Genomic DNA, 17,379 nt, shown 5'->3' with positions numbered 1-17,379 from the left:
ATGCATCATATTTTCCCCGGAGTGGGAAAGCACTGGGTTCCAGTGTGCCATGTGTTAGTTTGATAATTCTGGGAAGTTATTTGACCTCTCTAAGCCTCATTTCTCGTCTGTAAAATAGGAATAACATTGTCTTCCTGAAGGGGTAGTGCGTGGATTAAATGAGTTACCAAACTCAGAACCTGGCACATTATTGGTAATTAACAAAATGTTATTCCCACTCTTACTTCAAAATTATGTATTTTTCTTTCTTATTTCAGGTGTCCCTTAAAGAGAACATAAACCTGATACACAGAGATGATGTGACCTCAGTTTTCTTTGACACACCCTTCTTTCTACTTCTAGCTCCTTTGATTTGTTTCTATACCTCCCCCACATTTTTTTTTTAACTTCCTGTGACTTTCTAGGATAGTCAATAGATCCTAACTGATTCTGTTTCCTCATTTGCCTCCCAAGAGTGACCTGACATCCCTTTCTGAAGAGGGCATTCCCCTTTAATGGCCTCCCCTTTCTTAATGAGGTGTTCAGGGCTTTTAAGGTAAGGTTTGCACTGGTCTCTCTTGCCTTAGCTCTTGTTATGCCCAAAACACACATCTCTTCTCTCAGCGGCACTGATGCACTTGCACTTCCAAAACAGAACCTGAACTTTGCCCTGTTTTTTACTTTCCCACTTGCCAATGCCATTAAAAAACAAACAGTATTTCCAGTAGTTTTCAGTCCCTTTCCCCTCAGCTACCCTCATGTTTCACCCTTCTCTTTTAATAAAATTCAGTTGAAAGATTTGCACAAGATAAGAGGAGCTAGAACATTCCCCTTCTCTTTACATGCTAACTTCTTGGCCACGTTGTCTATTCTCCAGGTCCTCCTCTCCTTTACACTCTTGCATCCCCTGAAAGGTGGCCTCAGGCCTTGTCAATCTACCCAAATTACTCTCCCAAAGATCATCAGTGCCTATTTGTTGCTTAATTCTATGGACTGATTTGAAGTCCTTACCTTGCTTGGTCTCTCTATAGTATTTAACTCTGGGGACCACATCTACCTCTTTGAAATTTCCCACAACTGTGTTGTTCAGTATAGTAGCCAGTAAGCCATCTGTGGTTATTTAAATTTAAGTTCAATTTAATTAGAATTAAATAAAATTTACGTTAGCTAATGATGCTATTGAGTGTTTGAAAGGTGGCTAGTGCAACTGAAGAACTAAATTTTAAATTTTATTTACTTTTAATTAGTTTGAATTTAAATTTAGCCAGCCACTTGTGGCTAGTGGCTACCCTGTTGAGCAGTGGAGATATGAAACACTTCCATCATCACAGAAATTTCTATTGGACAGGGCTTCTCTGGAGCAAGGATTGGCAGTTTTTCTTTAAGGTGCAAAATGGTAAATATGTTTGGCTATGCAGGCCAGATAGGTTCCATTGCAACCACTCAATTCTGCTGTTGTTGAGCAAAAGCTGTCACAGAGAATATATAAACAACTGAGTGTGGCTGTGTTTCAATAAAACTTTATTTACACAAACAGGTGGTGGTCCAGATTTGGCAAGAGGCTAGGGTTGCTGACCCTTCTAGAGTCCCGGTTTCTTTGATAGATACTTTTTTCATTCTCTTCCTGTTTTTACTCTAAAAATTTTCTTTTCATTCTTCTGTATTTCTCAGATCTCTCCCTCATTTCCATCTTTATCATCACACTTGATTATTGCAAAAAATCTCTATCAGTCCTCTCTCCTCTTGTCCTGCTCCAGCTCATTGTACCCATTGCCACAAAAGTGTCCTTTCATAATTCATCTAAGCCAGGTGCTCGTTTGTAAGTGTATGTAGTGATAGTAATCACCTCATAGCATTACGGAAAGGAGTCAATGAAATGTGTATAAAATTGTGCTCATGGTGGGTGTAGAGTTCTCTCACATTAACTCATCCACACAGAATAGTGGTTGTGAATCAGAGCCTGACAGCCTGACATCCAGTCCCAGCTTGTCATGCTCCAGTGTGGACCTCAGATAGGCCACTTAACTTCTCTGTACCTCAGTTTCCTTATCTGTAAAATGAGGGTGATATTAGTGTACACACACAGTTATTAGGAGAATTAAATGAATTAATTTGTATTAAATGCTTATAGTATTGTCTTGGTACAGAGTAAGTGCTATGTAGTTGGTTTTTATTTTATTTTCCTAGTTTCATAGATGAGGGAAGAAAGGCCTAGACATGTTAATTTGCCTACAGTCATACAGCTAGTAAACAACATGTCTGAGATTTGAACTCTGGCCTTTTGACTTTAAAGCCCAAACTGGTAACTATTGATGCATTCCTTACAACATCCAGCCCTCTCCTTACCACATACCTGTAGTTGGAATTAAACTCTTTTTTATTGTGCTTTCATCATACTTAGTTTGTACTTCTGTCAGGAAATTTGCCACATTTTGCTTCTTATTATAGTTATTGCAAATTAGTCTGCCTTTCAGAGTGGAGAACATGTACCCAGTTATATTTTTTCCCCTTCCTTCACAGTCTCAGTTCTAATCAACAATAAACTATTTACTGTTAAATTTGTTGAACAGAAAAATGTTTGAAAGGATTATTGACAGTTAATACTGGGGGTTATAATGTGCCATAGTCTTCTTATAAAATAATGAATTATCAATTATAAAGATTATATGTTCATCACTATTTTAGTATATAGATTTAGTGTTTTAGTATACAAATAACCAAATGTATTCATCATCTTTGAATTGTTCTCAGTATGTTGGCTTCAGGTTTATTTAACGTTTGAAAAAGAGCTTGGAGTTTGTTTTTGTTTTTTTCTGAAACTGTGATGAAATGAAGACCCACGTAGGAGGTCATCAAGGAAGGAAATTATAATCTGATCTGAAGGAAGTAAACTCATATCAGAAGGTAAATTATAAGTTAGACTTTCCAGTTATTTAATAATGAAAATTTGCAGAGTACAGAGCAGCTGAGAGTACAGAGAGGGTTACAACATTGTCACCACTAAATATGGTTGTGCTGGAGGAAGCTTTCAACAGTTATTTTATGCAAATTAAAATCTGGCAGTTTGTGAAAGAGTTTCATAGGCCACACTGTTGGAAGTATATTAAATCAATTTTATTCTTGGCAAAGGAGGCAGTGGTGGAATTGAGAGGAACATTTTAGACTTTACCAGTTTAACTTTACATTGCTGGGTAATCAAATCCACAGAGTAAATGCTATCAGTTTTCCCCTCTGACATGAGGACATTTTTTTTTTTTTGAGTGTCAACGTTTTATTTCCTTTTGTAATGTTTGAAAACTGACTTAATAAATACATGCTTAAAAAAGAAAATTTAGCCCTCAACAGAGGGGAAGTTGATGGTTATAGGAATTGATGGGAACAGAAGAATCATGTGAAAATTTGCCAGTAGCTTTTTCTGGCATCCAGAGATCAAGACCATGGCGCTTGTCAGGCTCCCTACCTCTTAAAAATCTTTCAGACATCCACCCACATTCACTGACTTAGCCCAATGTGTGGGCCAAGTACACACTCCAGTCTAACTCATTTGATGAAGAAAGCCAAAGTCAAATGCAGGGTAGGCTAGAATCAAATATTAGGAAAGACAGAGAAGACTTAGGGTGAGCTGAAGTGAAGAACAGAAGAAATACAACTCAAGGCAGATTTTTTCCAAAGAGCTGAGTCCAAGGTTTTATGCTAGATGTAAGTTAGCAGGGGTTGATGAGAAAAAGGCAAAGGAAAATAGAAAATTATGTTCAGGACATCTAGAACGAATTTCAGAACCTTTCATTTTTTCTGAGCCCCTTCTGAAAACCGTCAAGCCCCGCCTCTGTGAACTCAGACACTGATGATGATGGCTCGTCTCTGACTCCTTTTCAAGGAATCTAACATTACTGTAGTGACTATAGAATTACACTAGCTGAGATTCCTCCTGTTTCGTTTGTCCTGGAATGCATCCCTTTGCCTTTTAAATTATGAAATGTGACAATTTTAAAGCTTGTTTGAATTTGTGAACATTTATGGATCTTAAATTAAGACTTCTGTATCAGGATAGATTAAGTTATGCTGCAGGAATAAACAACACTCAAATCTCCCCGTTTTAAAATAGCCCAGTAGTATCTCACTTATAGTACAGGTTTATCTTGGGTTACCCAAGAGATTTGCTCCATGTCATCCATCCTCATTCAAGGATATAAGCTAACAGTGCAGTTGCCATTTGGAGTATCCTTGTGGCAGGGAGAAGGGGAAGTTGTCAGCATGCATTTGCTCTTGAAGACTCCTTGCATTACTTCTGTTGCCATTTCATGGGCCAGAGCAAGCCACATGGCCACACCTCATTTCAAGTGGATATGAAAGTGCAGTCTTACAAGTGCCTGGAATGAGGACACCCAAAATGATATGGACAGCAGGAATGATGACCACAAATTTATGACAGACCTCTCTGTGTGATTTGAAGATTCTATCTAGCTGTTTATTATTGACTGTTCAGATGCTTGAGGTTAATACTGGTGAGAAAAATAAAAAGAATGAACTTTTTATGGTCCAAATTTTAGTTCTTAAAACTGAGTTTAGATGTTATCATAAGTGTAAGAAATGCTTCTTTTTACCAGAAGAATATTCAAGAAGATGTTTTTATTAAATTAGAATGTTTTCCATTAATGGTAGTTATACTGATTATAGAGTTGATGATTCAGTCACATCAGGAGACAAGCCATCTAGACTGTTAAAGCTTTTAATGTTATTTAAATATATGTAAATCATGTATTCAATATATAAATACATGCTCATAAAAATTAAATAACAGAGGAAGTACATATCATATAAAAATATAGACCATCCCTTCTCCATACTGTCCCCCAACTTTCTCTTACCCAGAGTTTACTACTGTTAATATTTTCTTGTCCATTTTTCTAGACTCCTTCTTGTGCTTTTATGCAACAGAGATGAACACGTAAGCAACTTTCTTTGGTTAAGTTAAAAGTACATTTTGGAGCTAAGTATATATATCCACTCCTAAATTGCTGAACTAATTTATTTGCTTACCAACTTTACGTGAGAATGCCAGTTTCTCTTTTCTTTCACCAACAGTGTGTATTATATTTTTATACCAATCCAGTTTAGAAAAATGGCATCTCATTATTGTTTTAATGTTCATTTTCCTGATGTTTGTAAGACTGAGCACTGTTTTTATGCTTATTGGCCATTATCGTTTTTTTTCCCTGTGGGTAGTGTGCTGAATTTCTTTGCCTATTGGATTTAAAATTTTTTTCTTATTGACTTGTAGGAACACTTTAAATATTATTGAAGTTGCAAATATACCTTTCCGCTTGTTATTTATATTGAGAATATGCCCTCCCCACACCTCAGCTTTATTTTGTCTTCTAATTCATATACACACACATACATGCACACACATACACATAACACACACACACATACACACACACACACACACACACGCTCATCTGAGTGTCAAGATTCAGCAGGTAGCTGAGTACATTTCAAAACCCAAATAAGGATCCTTGTTCACTTGTCAATGAATACAGGTTTTGATTGCTAGAGTCATTCTTTCTACAATTGTTTGAGGGAGAAGAGGGGATTTCCAGGTGGCAATGTAGAGTTTCTAGGCTTCTTAGAAGTTGTACAGAGGCTTGTTCCTATTTTACAGGTCCTGAATCTTTGGGACGATCATCCATGCAGAAATTATACTTATTTTAGAAAGACTCTAGACAGGTTAAATATTTTATGATGTGTGTGTGTTTGATTATGTCTTAATTTTCTATCTAAACACCAATGCCCATTCTTTATTCCTACCTCCCTCTGATCTGGGAGTTATTTCAGAGTTTTATTGAGAGGTTTTTTGGTGAGCCTTTGTATTTCCTTAGGGTTTATAGGTTCCTCATGAATGTAGAGTATTCTGTGGTATGGCTCTATAAATTTTTCTACACCTTCCTTTTCTTTCTTTTAACTTAGCAGTATATAAAATGTCATGGAAATCTTTCAGTATCATACCCTTGGATCTGTCATGTTTCTCATGATTTCTGGATTGAGCAGTCACTTTGCTCCTATCTGTTTTATATGTTAAAATTTTTTTCCACTGTTCTGATCTGGGGGTAGCACCGTTTCTCTTGGCTCCATATCGCTTTCAATTTTATTTCAGGTTTATATTTTTTTCTGTTATTCAAGTAGGTTATGGGGTACCTTCAGGTTGCTTCCAATTTTCTGCAGAAGGAATTCAGGGCAGGGGTTGGGTAGGATAAAGAGTATGAAGTTTTTTCCTTTCTGCAACAGAATTAAATCTGACTGAGTTTAAAAAGAGAGCTAGTCAAAGACTCTATTGGTAGAATATTCCAGTAGTTATATCTAGTAGCTATATAGCCCTGACAAAGGTGCTGATATATGTATGTGTGTGTGTGTGCGTGTGTGTGTATATAAAAAACTAAGACGTTTGGGAAGAATGGAGCATCACAAATGAATGAGGACAGTAAGAATTAGTCAAAAAATGATGCTTGGCAAATTAACTACTGATAAATAAATATAATTGTACTGCTACATCATAATATACATATATCTATATAAATACATATACACACATATCATAGTACATGTGTATAACATATAACAGATTTTACATACAGATTATACACATATATGAATACATTAATGGTACATTTAAGGCATCAATATAAAAAATTAAATCAGAAGAGAAGTAGTATGAATTATCTTAGAGGGAAAAATTGTGAAGGAAAATTATGAGTTTATTTGACTACATACAAATTTAAAATATCTTTATATCAGGAAACACTATGAACTAAAATTAGTGAATAAACTGAGAATATAATTTGTAACAATATCAGACTTAATTCAATGTCCTATATAAAGAACTTTTAAAAATTGGTAAGACATTGTGTTTAATACTAGTCATCACATAAACCAAAATTAAAACTTCTAAAATTGCTTCTAAAATTGAAGAAGATTGAGAAGAATCTGTGTTTAGAGGAGTGTGATAAAATGAACTTTCAGCTAATGCTGACAGTAATATAAATTGATTCAATATTTCCAGAAAGCAGTTTGGTTGTTTGATGTGTGAAAGTGTGTGTGTGTTTGATTGTAGGAATCTTGCTGGCATATGTAATAAAAAGCAATGTGACCAATATTTCTCTACAAGAAACATCATACTGGGATCATTTAAAATAATGAAAATATTGTGAAAAGCAATTTGCAACAATGCAGGATAATTTTGTGCTTAAATAGTGCTGCAGAGGCTATTATTGAACAGCAGTTGAATGGAATATTATGCCTTCGTTAAATGCATTCTGAGAATTGTTCAGATCATTGGAAAAAACTCATAATGTACTCTTAAACAGAGGCAGAATATTTACATATAGAAAAAATAAAATACTCCAAAGTATATTTTCTCAGTTTTCTGCAGTGAGCATTAGTTATTTTAATAATCTGGGGAGACAAACCATTTAAAACCTTCTCATAAATTTAGAAGGGGTACTGGAGAGACAGCACATAGAAGGCATTCAGTTGACCTTTACTGAAATGATTTGATTTAAAATGAAATACGAATCTTCTCACAGTAGAAAAATCAAATCTTTGAGCCAGGAGGCCCTTTGCGGGTCACTTGGTCTAGTCATCCGCAGTAAACCAGTCCTTAAATTTAGCCAATTTATAGCAGTATATTCATTACCTATAACCATTTCTGGAGCCATGCCAATATGTTACTTTCTGCAACAGTTCTTGCTTAACACTGCTTGCAGGCCTTTCCCTCTGCTTGAATTTCCTTCCTGTCTGTCCCAAAGGGTACCCTTAAAATTCTTTAAGTTTCCTTAAGGGCATCCTTCAAAAAGAAAATGTTAGGGTACAAGTAATTTAAATGTTAAACCACCCAAAAGTTACAAATAATTGGAAAGAAAATCTGAAGTTCTTTGAGTATTGCCTGTAGAGTTACTGCCGTTTGATGTTCATGGGGTTGGTTCCATAATACGCTGCCTTTAGCAAGTTGCTGTCAGATGAGTTTCCTCATACATAAAATGGGGTTTACAATAGTACCTACCTCATAGGGTAGGTTTTTTTAAAGTTGAAGTACAGTTGATGTACAATATTGTGGTATTTTTCAGCTGTACAACATAGTGATCTGAAAATAAAATACATTATGAAATGATTATCATGATAAGTCTAGTAACTGTCTGGCTCCATACAAAATTACTGCAGTATTATTGACTATATTACATCCTTATGTAGTATACTACATCCCTGTGACTTATTTATTTTATAACTGGAAGTTTGTATCTCTTAATTCCCCTTCACATATTTTGCCCAAACCCCTATCCACCTCCCCTCTGGCAACTACCGATTTGTTCCCTGTATCTGTATGTCTGTTTCTCTTTTATTTTGTTTGTTAATTTGTTTTTTTTATATTGCATATATAAGTGAGAATATATGGTATTTGTCTTTTTTGGATGTATTTCACTTAGCATAATACCCTCTATGTCCAATGGCACAATTTCATTCTTTTTTATGGTTGAGTAATATTCCATTGTGTGTGTGTGTGTGTGTGTGTGTATGTATGTGTGTGTGTATATATATATATATATATATATATATATTCTTGATCAACTCAACACATCTACTGATGGACATTTAGGTCGCTTCTGCATCTTGGCTATTATAAATAATGCTGCAGTGAACATAAGGGTGCATATATCATTTTGAATTAATGTTTTTATTTTCTTCAGGTAAACACCCAGAAATGGAATTGCTGGATTTTATGGTAGTTCTGTTTTTAAGTTTTTGAGGAACCTCCATACTGTTTTCCATAGCGGCTGCACCAATTTACATTCCCACCAACAGTGCACAAGGGTCCCTAGGGTTGTTTTTTGATTAGATGACTTCATACACATGAAATATTGGTCTAGAATAAGGGATCAATAAATATTACTTAGAAACTTTCAGGACAAGTTGGACAAAATGCACTTTTTCCTATTCATCCTGTTAAATATAGCTAAAAAATAGGACATTATATATAAAATACACATAAGAAGACTCTGAAAGGAAGAGAGAAGAAACCAAACCAGCTAGGAACTTTGGGACATGAGAAATGACATGGCACTGAGTTCCTTGGGTTTTCTTTCTTGTCTTATATATCCTATACTGAGTGCTGGAGAAGGTGGCAACCTAGAAATACCAATGGGTGCAGAAAAAAAATTCCAACAAAAACTTCTTTGGACCTTCCCCCCCAAAGATAAAAGGGGTGGGGAGGGACAGCCTGCCAAGACAGGACGTTTTTGGCCAGTAACTTCCCTAATACAGTCAAACGCTATGGAAAGCTCTGTGGCTCCCATCCCATCTTCACCAGTGAAAAGGTAATGGAGAACCTAGACTTCTACTCTTACCAGGCTGTGACAAGGTGTCCTAAACATCGCCACCTCCCCTGGTGGTGTCAGAGAAAGTTATATCAAGAATTGGAACTTTCATTATGGCTAAGATAAAGAGGTAAGAAGGATCTTACCCCTGGCATTGTCAGTGGAGTCCATGTGGGGAGTCAAAATGAGGTGCCATTCCCCCCTATCAGCCAGGATGATGTAATGGAAGCCTAGTGGGATCCTGAACTTTTACCCTAGCTCAGCAGTAATGAGGTACCCCTTACTCTCATGAGTGTCAGTGGAGGCCTAATGGGGAGCTGGAACTTACACCTGAACCTGGTGGTAATGAGTTGTCTCCCTCCCCCACTGACACAGTATCGGAGGAGGCCTGATAAAACAGAAGATTTAAATAGGATCTTTAAATAAGCTCCAGCATCTCCTAATAAAATACTTATAATGTCCAGGATACAAACAAAAATCACTTGTCATACCAAGAACCAGGAAAATATCAACTTGAATGAGAAAAGCAATCAGTAGATGCTAACACTGAGGTGACAGAGACTGGAATTATCAGACAAGGATTTTTAAAGCAGCCATCATACAAAAAATGCTTAAACGAGCAACGATGAACAGATTTGAAACATTTTTTAAAAAGCCTCAGTTAAATAGAAGGCCTCAGCGAAGAAATAAAAGATGTAAAGGAAAAACAAATGGAAATTTTAGAACTGAAAAATATGATAATGAAAATAAAAACTCACTGAATTGGTTTGACAACAGAATGAAAATCACAAAGGAAAGAATCAGTGAACTTGAGGATAGAAAAAATATAGATTTATAAATGAATGAATGAATAGGATATTGTGGACTAGGACACCAGTCAGGATGTCCAAAGACTTGGGTTGCAGGTATGGCTTTCTCCAGTTCTTAGCCAAATGTCCTGTGCATTATTCTTTTTAAGGCTCCATTCCCTCAACTTTAAAATAAAAGAGTAAAAACTACCCTGGCTACTGTACATGGATCCTAAATCCAAAGTGTCTTGAATGTTTACTAATATTTTCATGCTTCATTTATCAAATATTTATTGGGTGCCTAATATATAGATCCTCAGACTATAAGGAAAATATAGTCTCTGCTGTCAGGTAGATTATAGTAAAATGAGGGAAACATTTAAGTAAGTGGACTAATTGTTAGTGTAATATGATAAGTAGTATTGTAGAGATATGTGCACAGGGCTTTGGAACTACTTGGGAGAGGGCGGTGGTAAAGGAGAAGGACAGCCACAGAAAGAACAGCCACAGAAATTCTTTGAATAACGTGAACTCTAGGAATTGCACATTTTGTAGTTCAGTATAGCTGGAGCATGGGAAGTTGCGTGAGGGGAAATGAAGTTGAGTAGATGAAGGGTCTTTTATATCATCTAAAGATACATACTTTTTGTCCTGAGCTTTATGGAAAGGTATTAAATGAGTTTGAGTGCCATTTGATGTAATAATATTTAATTTGAGGAACGACATTCTAGTAGCAAAGGAAGATGACTTGAGAGGATGGGGTAAGACCTAGGGCAAGGAGATTAATTAAGAGGAAGGAATTGTAACCCAGGTTATCAGTGAGAGCACTTAACAATTGCAAAGACAGATATGACAGACAATCGATAGAATGTGGAGAATGAGGGATCAAATTTCACTTCTGAGTTTCTACACCTTGCATGGGTGCAAGGTGGTTCCTCGAAATATGGAAAACAGGAGGAGGAACAAGTTTGCAGTTGAGATGGGCTGTGAGTTGGAGGTGGGGTGAAAATGATTATCATTTTGGATGTTTTATTATTTCCAAGGAGAGATGTCCAGTAGGCTGTCGGCTATAAGGGAATGGAGTTCAGAAAGGGGATCAGAGCTGGAGCTAAAGATGGACGTTGAAACCATAAAAGTGTAGAGATCACCCAGGGAATGTACATAGTGCGCAAAGGGATGGATATAGAATGTTAGAAATTACTGTCAATTAAAGATTTGGCAAAGGAAGAAGATTTCATGAAAAATATTGTTGGTTGGCAAACTGGCTCCCATTCATGGAGGGCAAGGAGAGCCCAAAGAAAGGGGCAGGCCCCTCCAGAATGGTGGGTGGGTGGCAGATTTCATAAGCAAGGAAACTTGCGTCTGAGGCGTGTCATGGGTGGCCAGAAGATGAGGAGATCTCCGCACCCACCCACAAGAATCTTGAAAATAACGTCCTTATCTGAGTTCAGACACATACTCAGTCCAGATGGACTCAACAACACATTGCTTTCTCAAGGCTATGTCCTTGAAACAGCTACTAGTATGGGAATAGTAGGTGGCACACATGTCCCAAGGGTGGGGGGGTCCTCTGACTGCCTGGGTCCAGCTGACAGGTCAACCTGCGGTCACATCCTCTCTGTGAACTCCTTCAACAGATATCTAGAAGGAACAAGTAAGAAGTAGGAGAACAATAAGGCAGATGACAAAGTGAGTCCTCCATGAATCTTTGGAATCGAGGGGGCTCCTTGTTTTGTGAAATGTTATGGGCATAATTCAATATCGAGCCCAAAGAGTGGTAGAGTAGAAGTGGTAGATAGAGGATAATGACATCCTCAAGAAGTGTTCCAGTAAGTCAGTCTTTCATGTGTCTGAAATGTATTCTTTTCAGAAATAAAAGCAAAAACACAAAAATATGAATAAGTATTTTGTGGGAAAATTCTATAAAGTATCTTTCCTTATTTCTGCCAAAATATTGAGTAAATATTTTTTACTTTTTCTTGGTGCATTAGTTAATTGTGGCCACAGTTATGCTGCATATCACCATACAAATCTCTGAGCCATAAGGTATTTATTCATCAGTTAATTTGTAGGTTGTCGTGGGATCAACACAACTGGAAATGTTTTTCTAAGACAGGGGTCCTCAACCCCCGGGCTGCGGACCAGTACCGGTCTGCAGCCTGTTAGGAACCGGGCCACACAGCAGAAGGTGAGAGGTGGGCAAGTGAGCGAAGCTTCACCTGCCACTTCGCATCACTCCCCATCACTCACGTTACTGCCTGAACCATCCCCCCTGCACCCCCGCTCCCCCGGGTCCATGGAAAAATTGTCTTCCATGAAAAGGTTGCTGAAAAGGTTGGGGGCCGCTGTTCTAAGACGTCTGTCTTCCTGGGTTGGGCTCCCTGCTTCTTTTGGTCTCTGCTCCCATCTGCAAATACTCATTGTTGGCACCAGGCTGAGGCGGAGGCAGCACTAATACCTGGAGGCTCTTCTCCTGGAGGGGGTGTAGGTGAAGGAGAGCAAGCCCAGTCGTGTCAAGCGCTTTCAAGCAAGTGCACGCTTCATGACTGCTTATTAGCCAGAGCTGACATCACATGGATGACCCCAGAGTCAAGGGAAGTACTCTCCACTGAGGAAGATGGAGGCAAGAGGAAGACACAAAATATTTTTAATAGAAGTAAGGGTGAGGGGAAGAGACAATGTTTCTGAGCAAACATCAAATCTGTTGCACTTGGCAATTCAGAATCATTGTATTAATTACTCATTGTGCTGTACTGTAAGGTCATCATATTCACCGTTACTGATGTATACAGGGACATTTGATGCTGATTAAGTGATTCCTCCTCCGACTGCCTTCTGTATCTGTTATTTCTTATTGCTGCCACTGTATCTATAGGCATTCTTAATTCCCTGCTTCATTTCACACAGGGCTCTTTGAGTGAAGACCTGACAGTGATACTCAGCTATTTAATGGGACTTTTTCTTGTTGCTTCAATATTTTCCTCCTGTTATTTTGCATTTTTATAATATTTGCTAGTCTGACATTGGAACAAATGGACCATTACTATACTTTTATTTTTTATCGAATACTCTCCTTCTAAAAAAGTGGCAAATTCCATGCTCAGGAAAATGAGCTATATTTTCTTAAAAATTATCTCCATCTATCTACATTATGTCTTTATTTTCAAAGGAACTCACTCAGCAATTGAGATAAAGAGTGGTGAATTTAAAAGTTTTTTAAAAGCTATTAACGTTTTATGTGCATTTTGATTGTTTATTCAGATTATGAGGCATTTCAAACATGCAGAAAGAACTTACCTATTCTTTGTGAAGTTGGGGGTATTGCATTTAATTGAAACAAACAAATATGTGTGTGTGTATATATACGCACACACACATATGTACATCTTTCAAAGAAGAATTGATTTTTCTAGTAAGTCTGTCTTTTTACAGCAGGTACTCAAACTTCAGTCATGCATCTACTGTTTGCCCTCTCAGCTTAATGCATCTGTGCTGCACTTATATACAATTCATTTCATCCATGTAAAGTAGATTATTTCGGTGCTGTATACTCTAGTTTCATCCTAAGCAATAAAATCCACAAAATTGGCACCTTGAAGTGCGATGTATATTTTCTTCTTGTGCACATGAAAATAAATACATATTTATTAGAAGTGTCACTTCTGTACCAGCTTAAATAGTTTACAGCCATCATTACCTGACATAACTTGCATGGGGAAACACTGTTTTAAGGGCAGCTCTGCCAAGCTAGGACTATAGAAACCTAGTTAAGTAACAATATGTATTTTGAAGTCATTCACTTTTACTTTCCAATTATTTTTCAGGTTTGTGGAAGGGATGCTTAACATCTGTTACAATGCCATCGATCGTCATATTGAAAATGGTAAAGGAGATAAGATTGCTATCATTTATGACAGTCCTGTTACAAATACTAAAGCCACTATTACCTATAAAGAAGTCCTGGAGCAGGTAATATTATAAACTTTCTGTGCCTGTTATTTGGAAATCACACAGAAATTATTTCAATAGCATCCATTCTCATTGCATAACTTTAATTCTCTTAGTTCATTGACATGTTACTGTACTTTTGGTGCACACTGGAGATAGAGGTGTGTTAATGCATCTAAAGCATTTTTGTTCCTTAATTATATTTTACAGTACTGGAAGATACTTATTTTAAAGGAAGAGGTTAACAAAGCTCTAAGAACATGCTTATGTTCTCTCTGGCCTTCGTTTTCCATCCACACTGCCATCCCCTTTGCTCAGCTGTTCTCTTCAGCTCTTGTACTGTTGACGTAGTCTCCTAACCTCCTGACTTCCCTACTGCCAGGCTCTGCACCTGTCAGATTGTCACCTAAAGTGACACTAGGATTTTCTTCCTAAGAAACAACATATTTCTCTACCCCACTTAAAAATCTTTTCTTTAAAAATTATCGTTATTCAGAGAGCAAAGTCGGGACTTCTGTGATGTACAAGACACTTTGGAGTCTGATCACATGATCCCTCCAAGCTTCATTTCCCAACATTCTTGGCCATGAACGCAACCCTTTTTCAACCCGTATGTCCTGCCACTCCCTCAGGCTTCCTGGCCCTTTAAAGCTCTTTGCACATGCTCATTACTTTCCCTTATTTGCTCTTTCTTTAGTTTTTTCCCATTTGGGTAGTTAGTTCTCAGATGGATCATTATATTGACAGATAAGTTATGAGATTTTTTTCTTTTAATATTGGGGTAGAAATGGGATTGCATAAGTAATTATAAAAGTATTTGGGTATTATGAATTGTGGGAGAGTTATTCTAGCTCTGGGGGAGGGCATTTATTTATTTATGATTTTAAGGGAGGTAGAGTGGAGGGCAGGGTTTCTCAGCCTTGACACTACTGACGTATTAGGCCAGATAATTCTTTATTGTGGGGAGCTCTTATGTACACTGTAGGATTTGTAGCAGCATTCCTGGTCTCCCCGTTAGATGCACCCCTTCCCCAGTTGTGATAACCAAAAATGTCTACAAACATTGCTGAGATGTCCCTGGAGTGGCAAAATCACCTCTAGTTGAGAATTTCTGGTTGAGCAGAGTCTGTCATGCTAGGTTTTGGAGGCCTTTGCTTTTTTATGGAAGCTTTTCGAATCACATTCTCTTCCTTTGCCTTTTTTTTTAAAGCCTCATTTAGAATTTTCATGCGATTTTTAGAGTATTCAGTCGACTCCTCCTGGCTCTCTGAAATAATATCCTTTTGCATCAGCAATATTTGTGTTTAGTTTTCTAAGAGATTTCAAGAAAGGCAACTGAGACAAAACAATTACTGCCCCAATCCTGAGTTGCTACAAACAATAAAGAGAGAAAAGGTGGTTTTGCACAGGCTGGGTATCAGCCTGGCCGCAGCAACAAATTCTACCTTCAGCTGATTTGAACATAAGAGGAATTTATGAAAAGTGAAGACTTAAGAACTAGGCTCAGAAAAATGGCACACCCCAAGGGAGACGGGGCAGCCGTGAAAAGTTAAGAATCCACAAATTGTCTAGTAAGTAGACTTGCTGACCTGACTTCTCGATTGACAGAGTAGGTACATCTAGCTGGCCAAATTTAGGTTACATGCCCAAAGTCCCAGGCGGTTGGGAGGAACTGTCTTGTTGTCTTTTTATTTAATTAATTAATTAATTTTTGCTGTGTTGGGTCTTCGTTTCTGTGCGAGGGCTTTCTCTAGTTGTGGCAAGCGGGGGCACTCTTCATCGCGGTGCGCGGGCCTCTCACTATCACGGCCTCTCTTGTTGCGGAGCACAGGCTCCAGATGCGCAGACTCAGTAGTTGTGGCTCACGGGCCTAGTTGCTCCGTGGCATGTGGGATCCTCCCAGACCAGGGCTCGAACCCGTGTCCCCTGCATTAGCAGGCAGATTCTCAACCACTGCGCCCCCAGGGAAACCCTCTTGTTGTCTTTTTATTTCTTAGTAGGAGTGGGGCCCTGCCTCTCTCTAGAACTCATGCTAGGGGAATTCCAATCCAATAAGAAGGGAGTTCAAATACTGGGCAACTGAATACAGAACAGAAGGAAATAGTGCTGCACATATACTGTTGGATATATTTCATTGGTCTGTAAGTGGGAACTGTGTATTTTCAGAATGAAGTGTACAGAGACGGAGCTCACGCTGGGGCTGAGGAGTTAAGGCACTCTGTTACCAAATGACCTTGTTTTTCATCTGAGGCCGTGTTCTATTATGAGATAACAAATTTCCTGATAACCTGTTATATTCTGTTTTATTTTAGGTTTGCATTTTCAGCTTTTAGATAAGGTTTAGTCTATGTTTAAAAACTTAATCCTATGATTTGGGCATATCATTTTATTAATACTTAAGACTTAGGTTAATATTAAGGTACTGGTTAATCTTAATTGCTATACTGATTAGGCAACTTATTTATACATTATAAATATTTATCTGTATCAGTATATTGAATTTGACACATGACCAAGCATCAAAGAAAACACTTTAGAAACATAAAATTGGAAGAGTTAAATAACGGTTATTTCTATTTGCATTTTCTGTTATTTTCTTTTTAATCAGTAAGTGTATATGATAAGTATACACACAGATTTTGCTTAGAAGCCGTTCTACTAACTCATCTTGATTTTCTAATATTGAGTCTAGACTCTTAGACCCTTTTGAGATTTGTACTGGTTCATTGGTTTCAGTTTAGCCTGACATCAGAGTACTTAAAAGGCCTGTTTCTCTCACCTGCTGACAGGTTCTGATTCCCCAGGTTTTTCTTCTCTAAAGTACTAAAGGAAGGACTGTTAGGAAAGACGGAGGCATTGTGCTCCACTTTGATTACCCATTCCCGGTTCTCTGTGGCTTTTATTTTATTAAGTAGAGAAGACAGACATTTATTAACTAGTGAACCAACAAATTTCAGGCTAAAGTGTTTCAGTGACTTGCAGGACCTGAAGATTTTACAGAATGATTCAGAAGTAGAGCTTTTCCTAAACTGTCATCTTTTGTGTGGAGCTGATAATTAAAACAACCCTTTAGGGCTTCGCTGGTGGCGCAGTGGTTGAGAGTCCGCCTGCCGATGCAGGGGACACGGGTTCGTGCCCCGGTCCGGGAAGAACCCACATGCCGCGGAGCGGCTGGGCCCGTGAGCCATGGCCACTGAGCCTGCACGTCCGGACCCTGTGCCCCGCAGCGGGAGAGGCCACAACAGTGAGAGGCCCGCGTACCGCAAAAAACAAAAACAAAACAAAACAAAAAACCC

The 17,379-nt window shown here is 37.9% G+C and overlaps 1 protein-coding gene across 9 annotated transcripts in view; it reads left to right on the top strand.

The window, feature by feature from the left end:
• The window catches only part of ACSS3 (acyl-CoA synthetase short chain family member 3), a 154,553-nt gene that overhangs the window by 19,246 nt on the left and 117,928 nt on the right, over positions 1–17,379 (top strand). For all 9 annotated transcript variants that reach the window (XR_014017116.1, XR_014017117.1, XR_014017118.1 and 6 more), the window contains one exon: positions 13,960–14,104. Coding sequence is in view for 6 of the 9 variants with exons in the window: in XM_081249922.1 (XP_081106048.1) it covers positions 13,960–14,104 (145 nt within the window). In the remaining 3 variants the exon portion in view is untranslated. The remainder of the gene's footprint in view (positions 1–13,959; positions 14,105–17,379) is intronic.

This window comes from Mesoplodon bidens (assembly GCF_964165515.1).
Source record: "Mesoplodon bidens genome assembly, chromosome: 11".
NCBI lineage: Eukaryota > Metazoa > Chordata > Mammalia > Artiodactyla > Ziphiidae > Mesoplodon > Mesoplodon bidens.
Note: the sequence above shows the minus strand (reverse complement) of the source record. Positions and strands in the feature narration are given on the sequence as shown.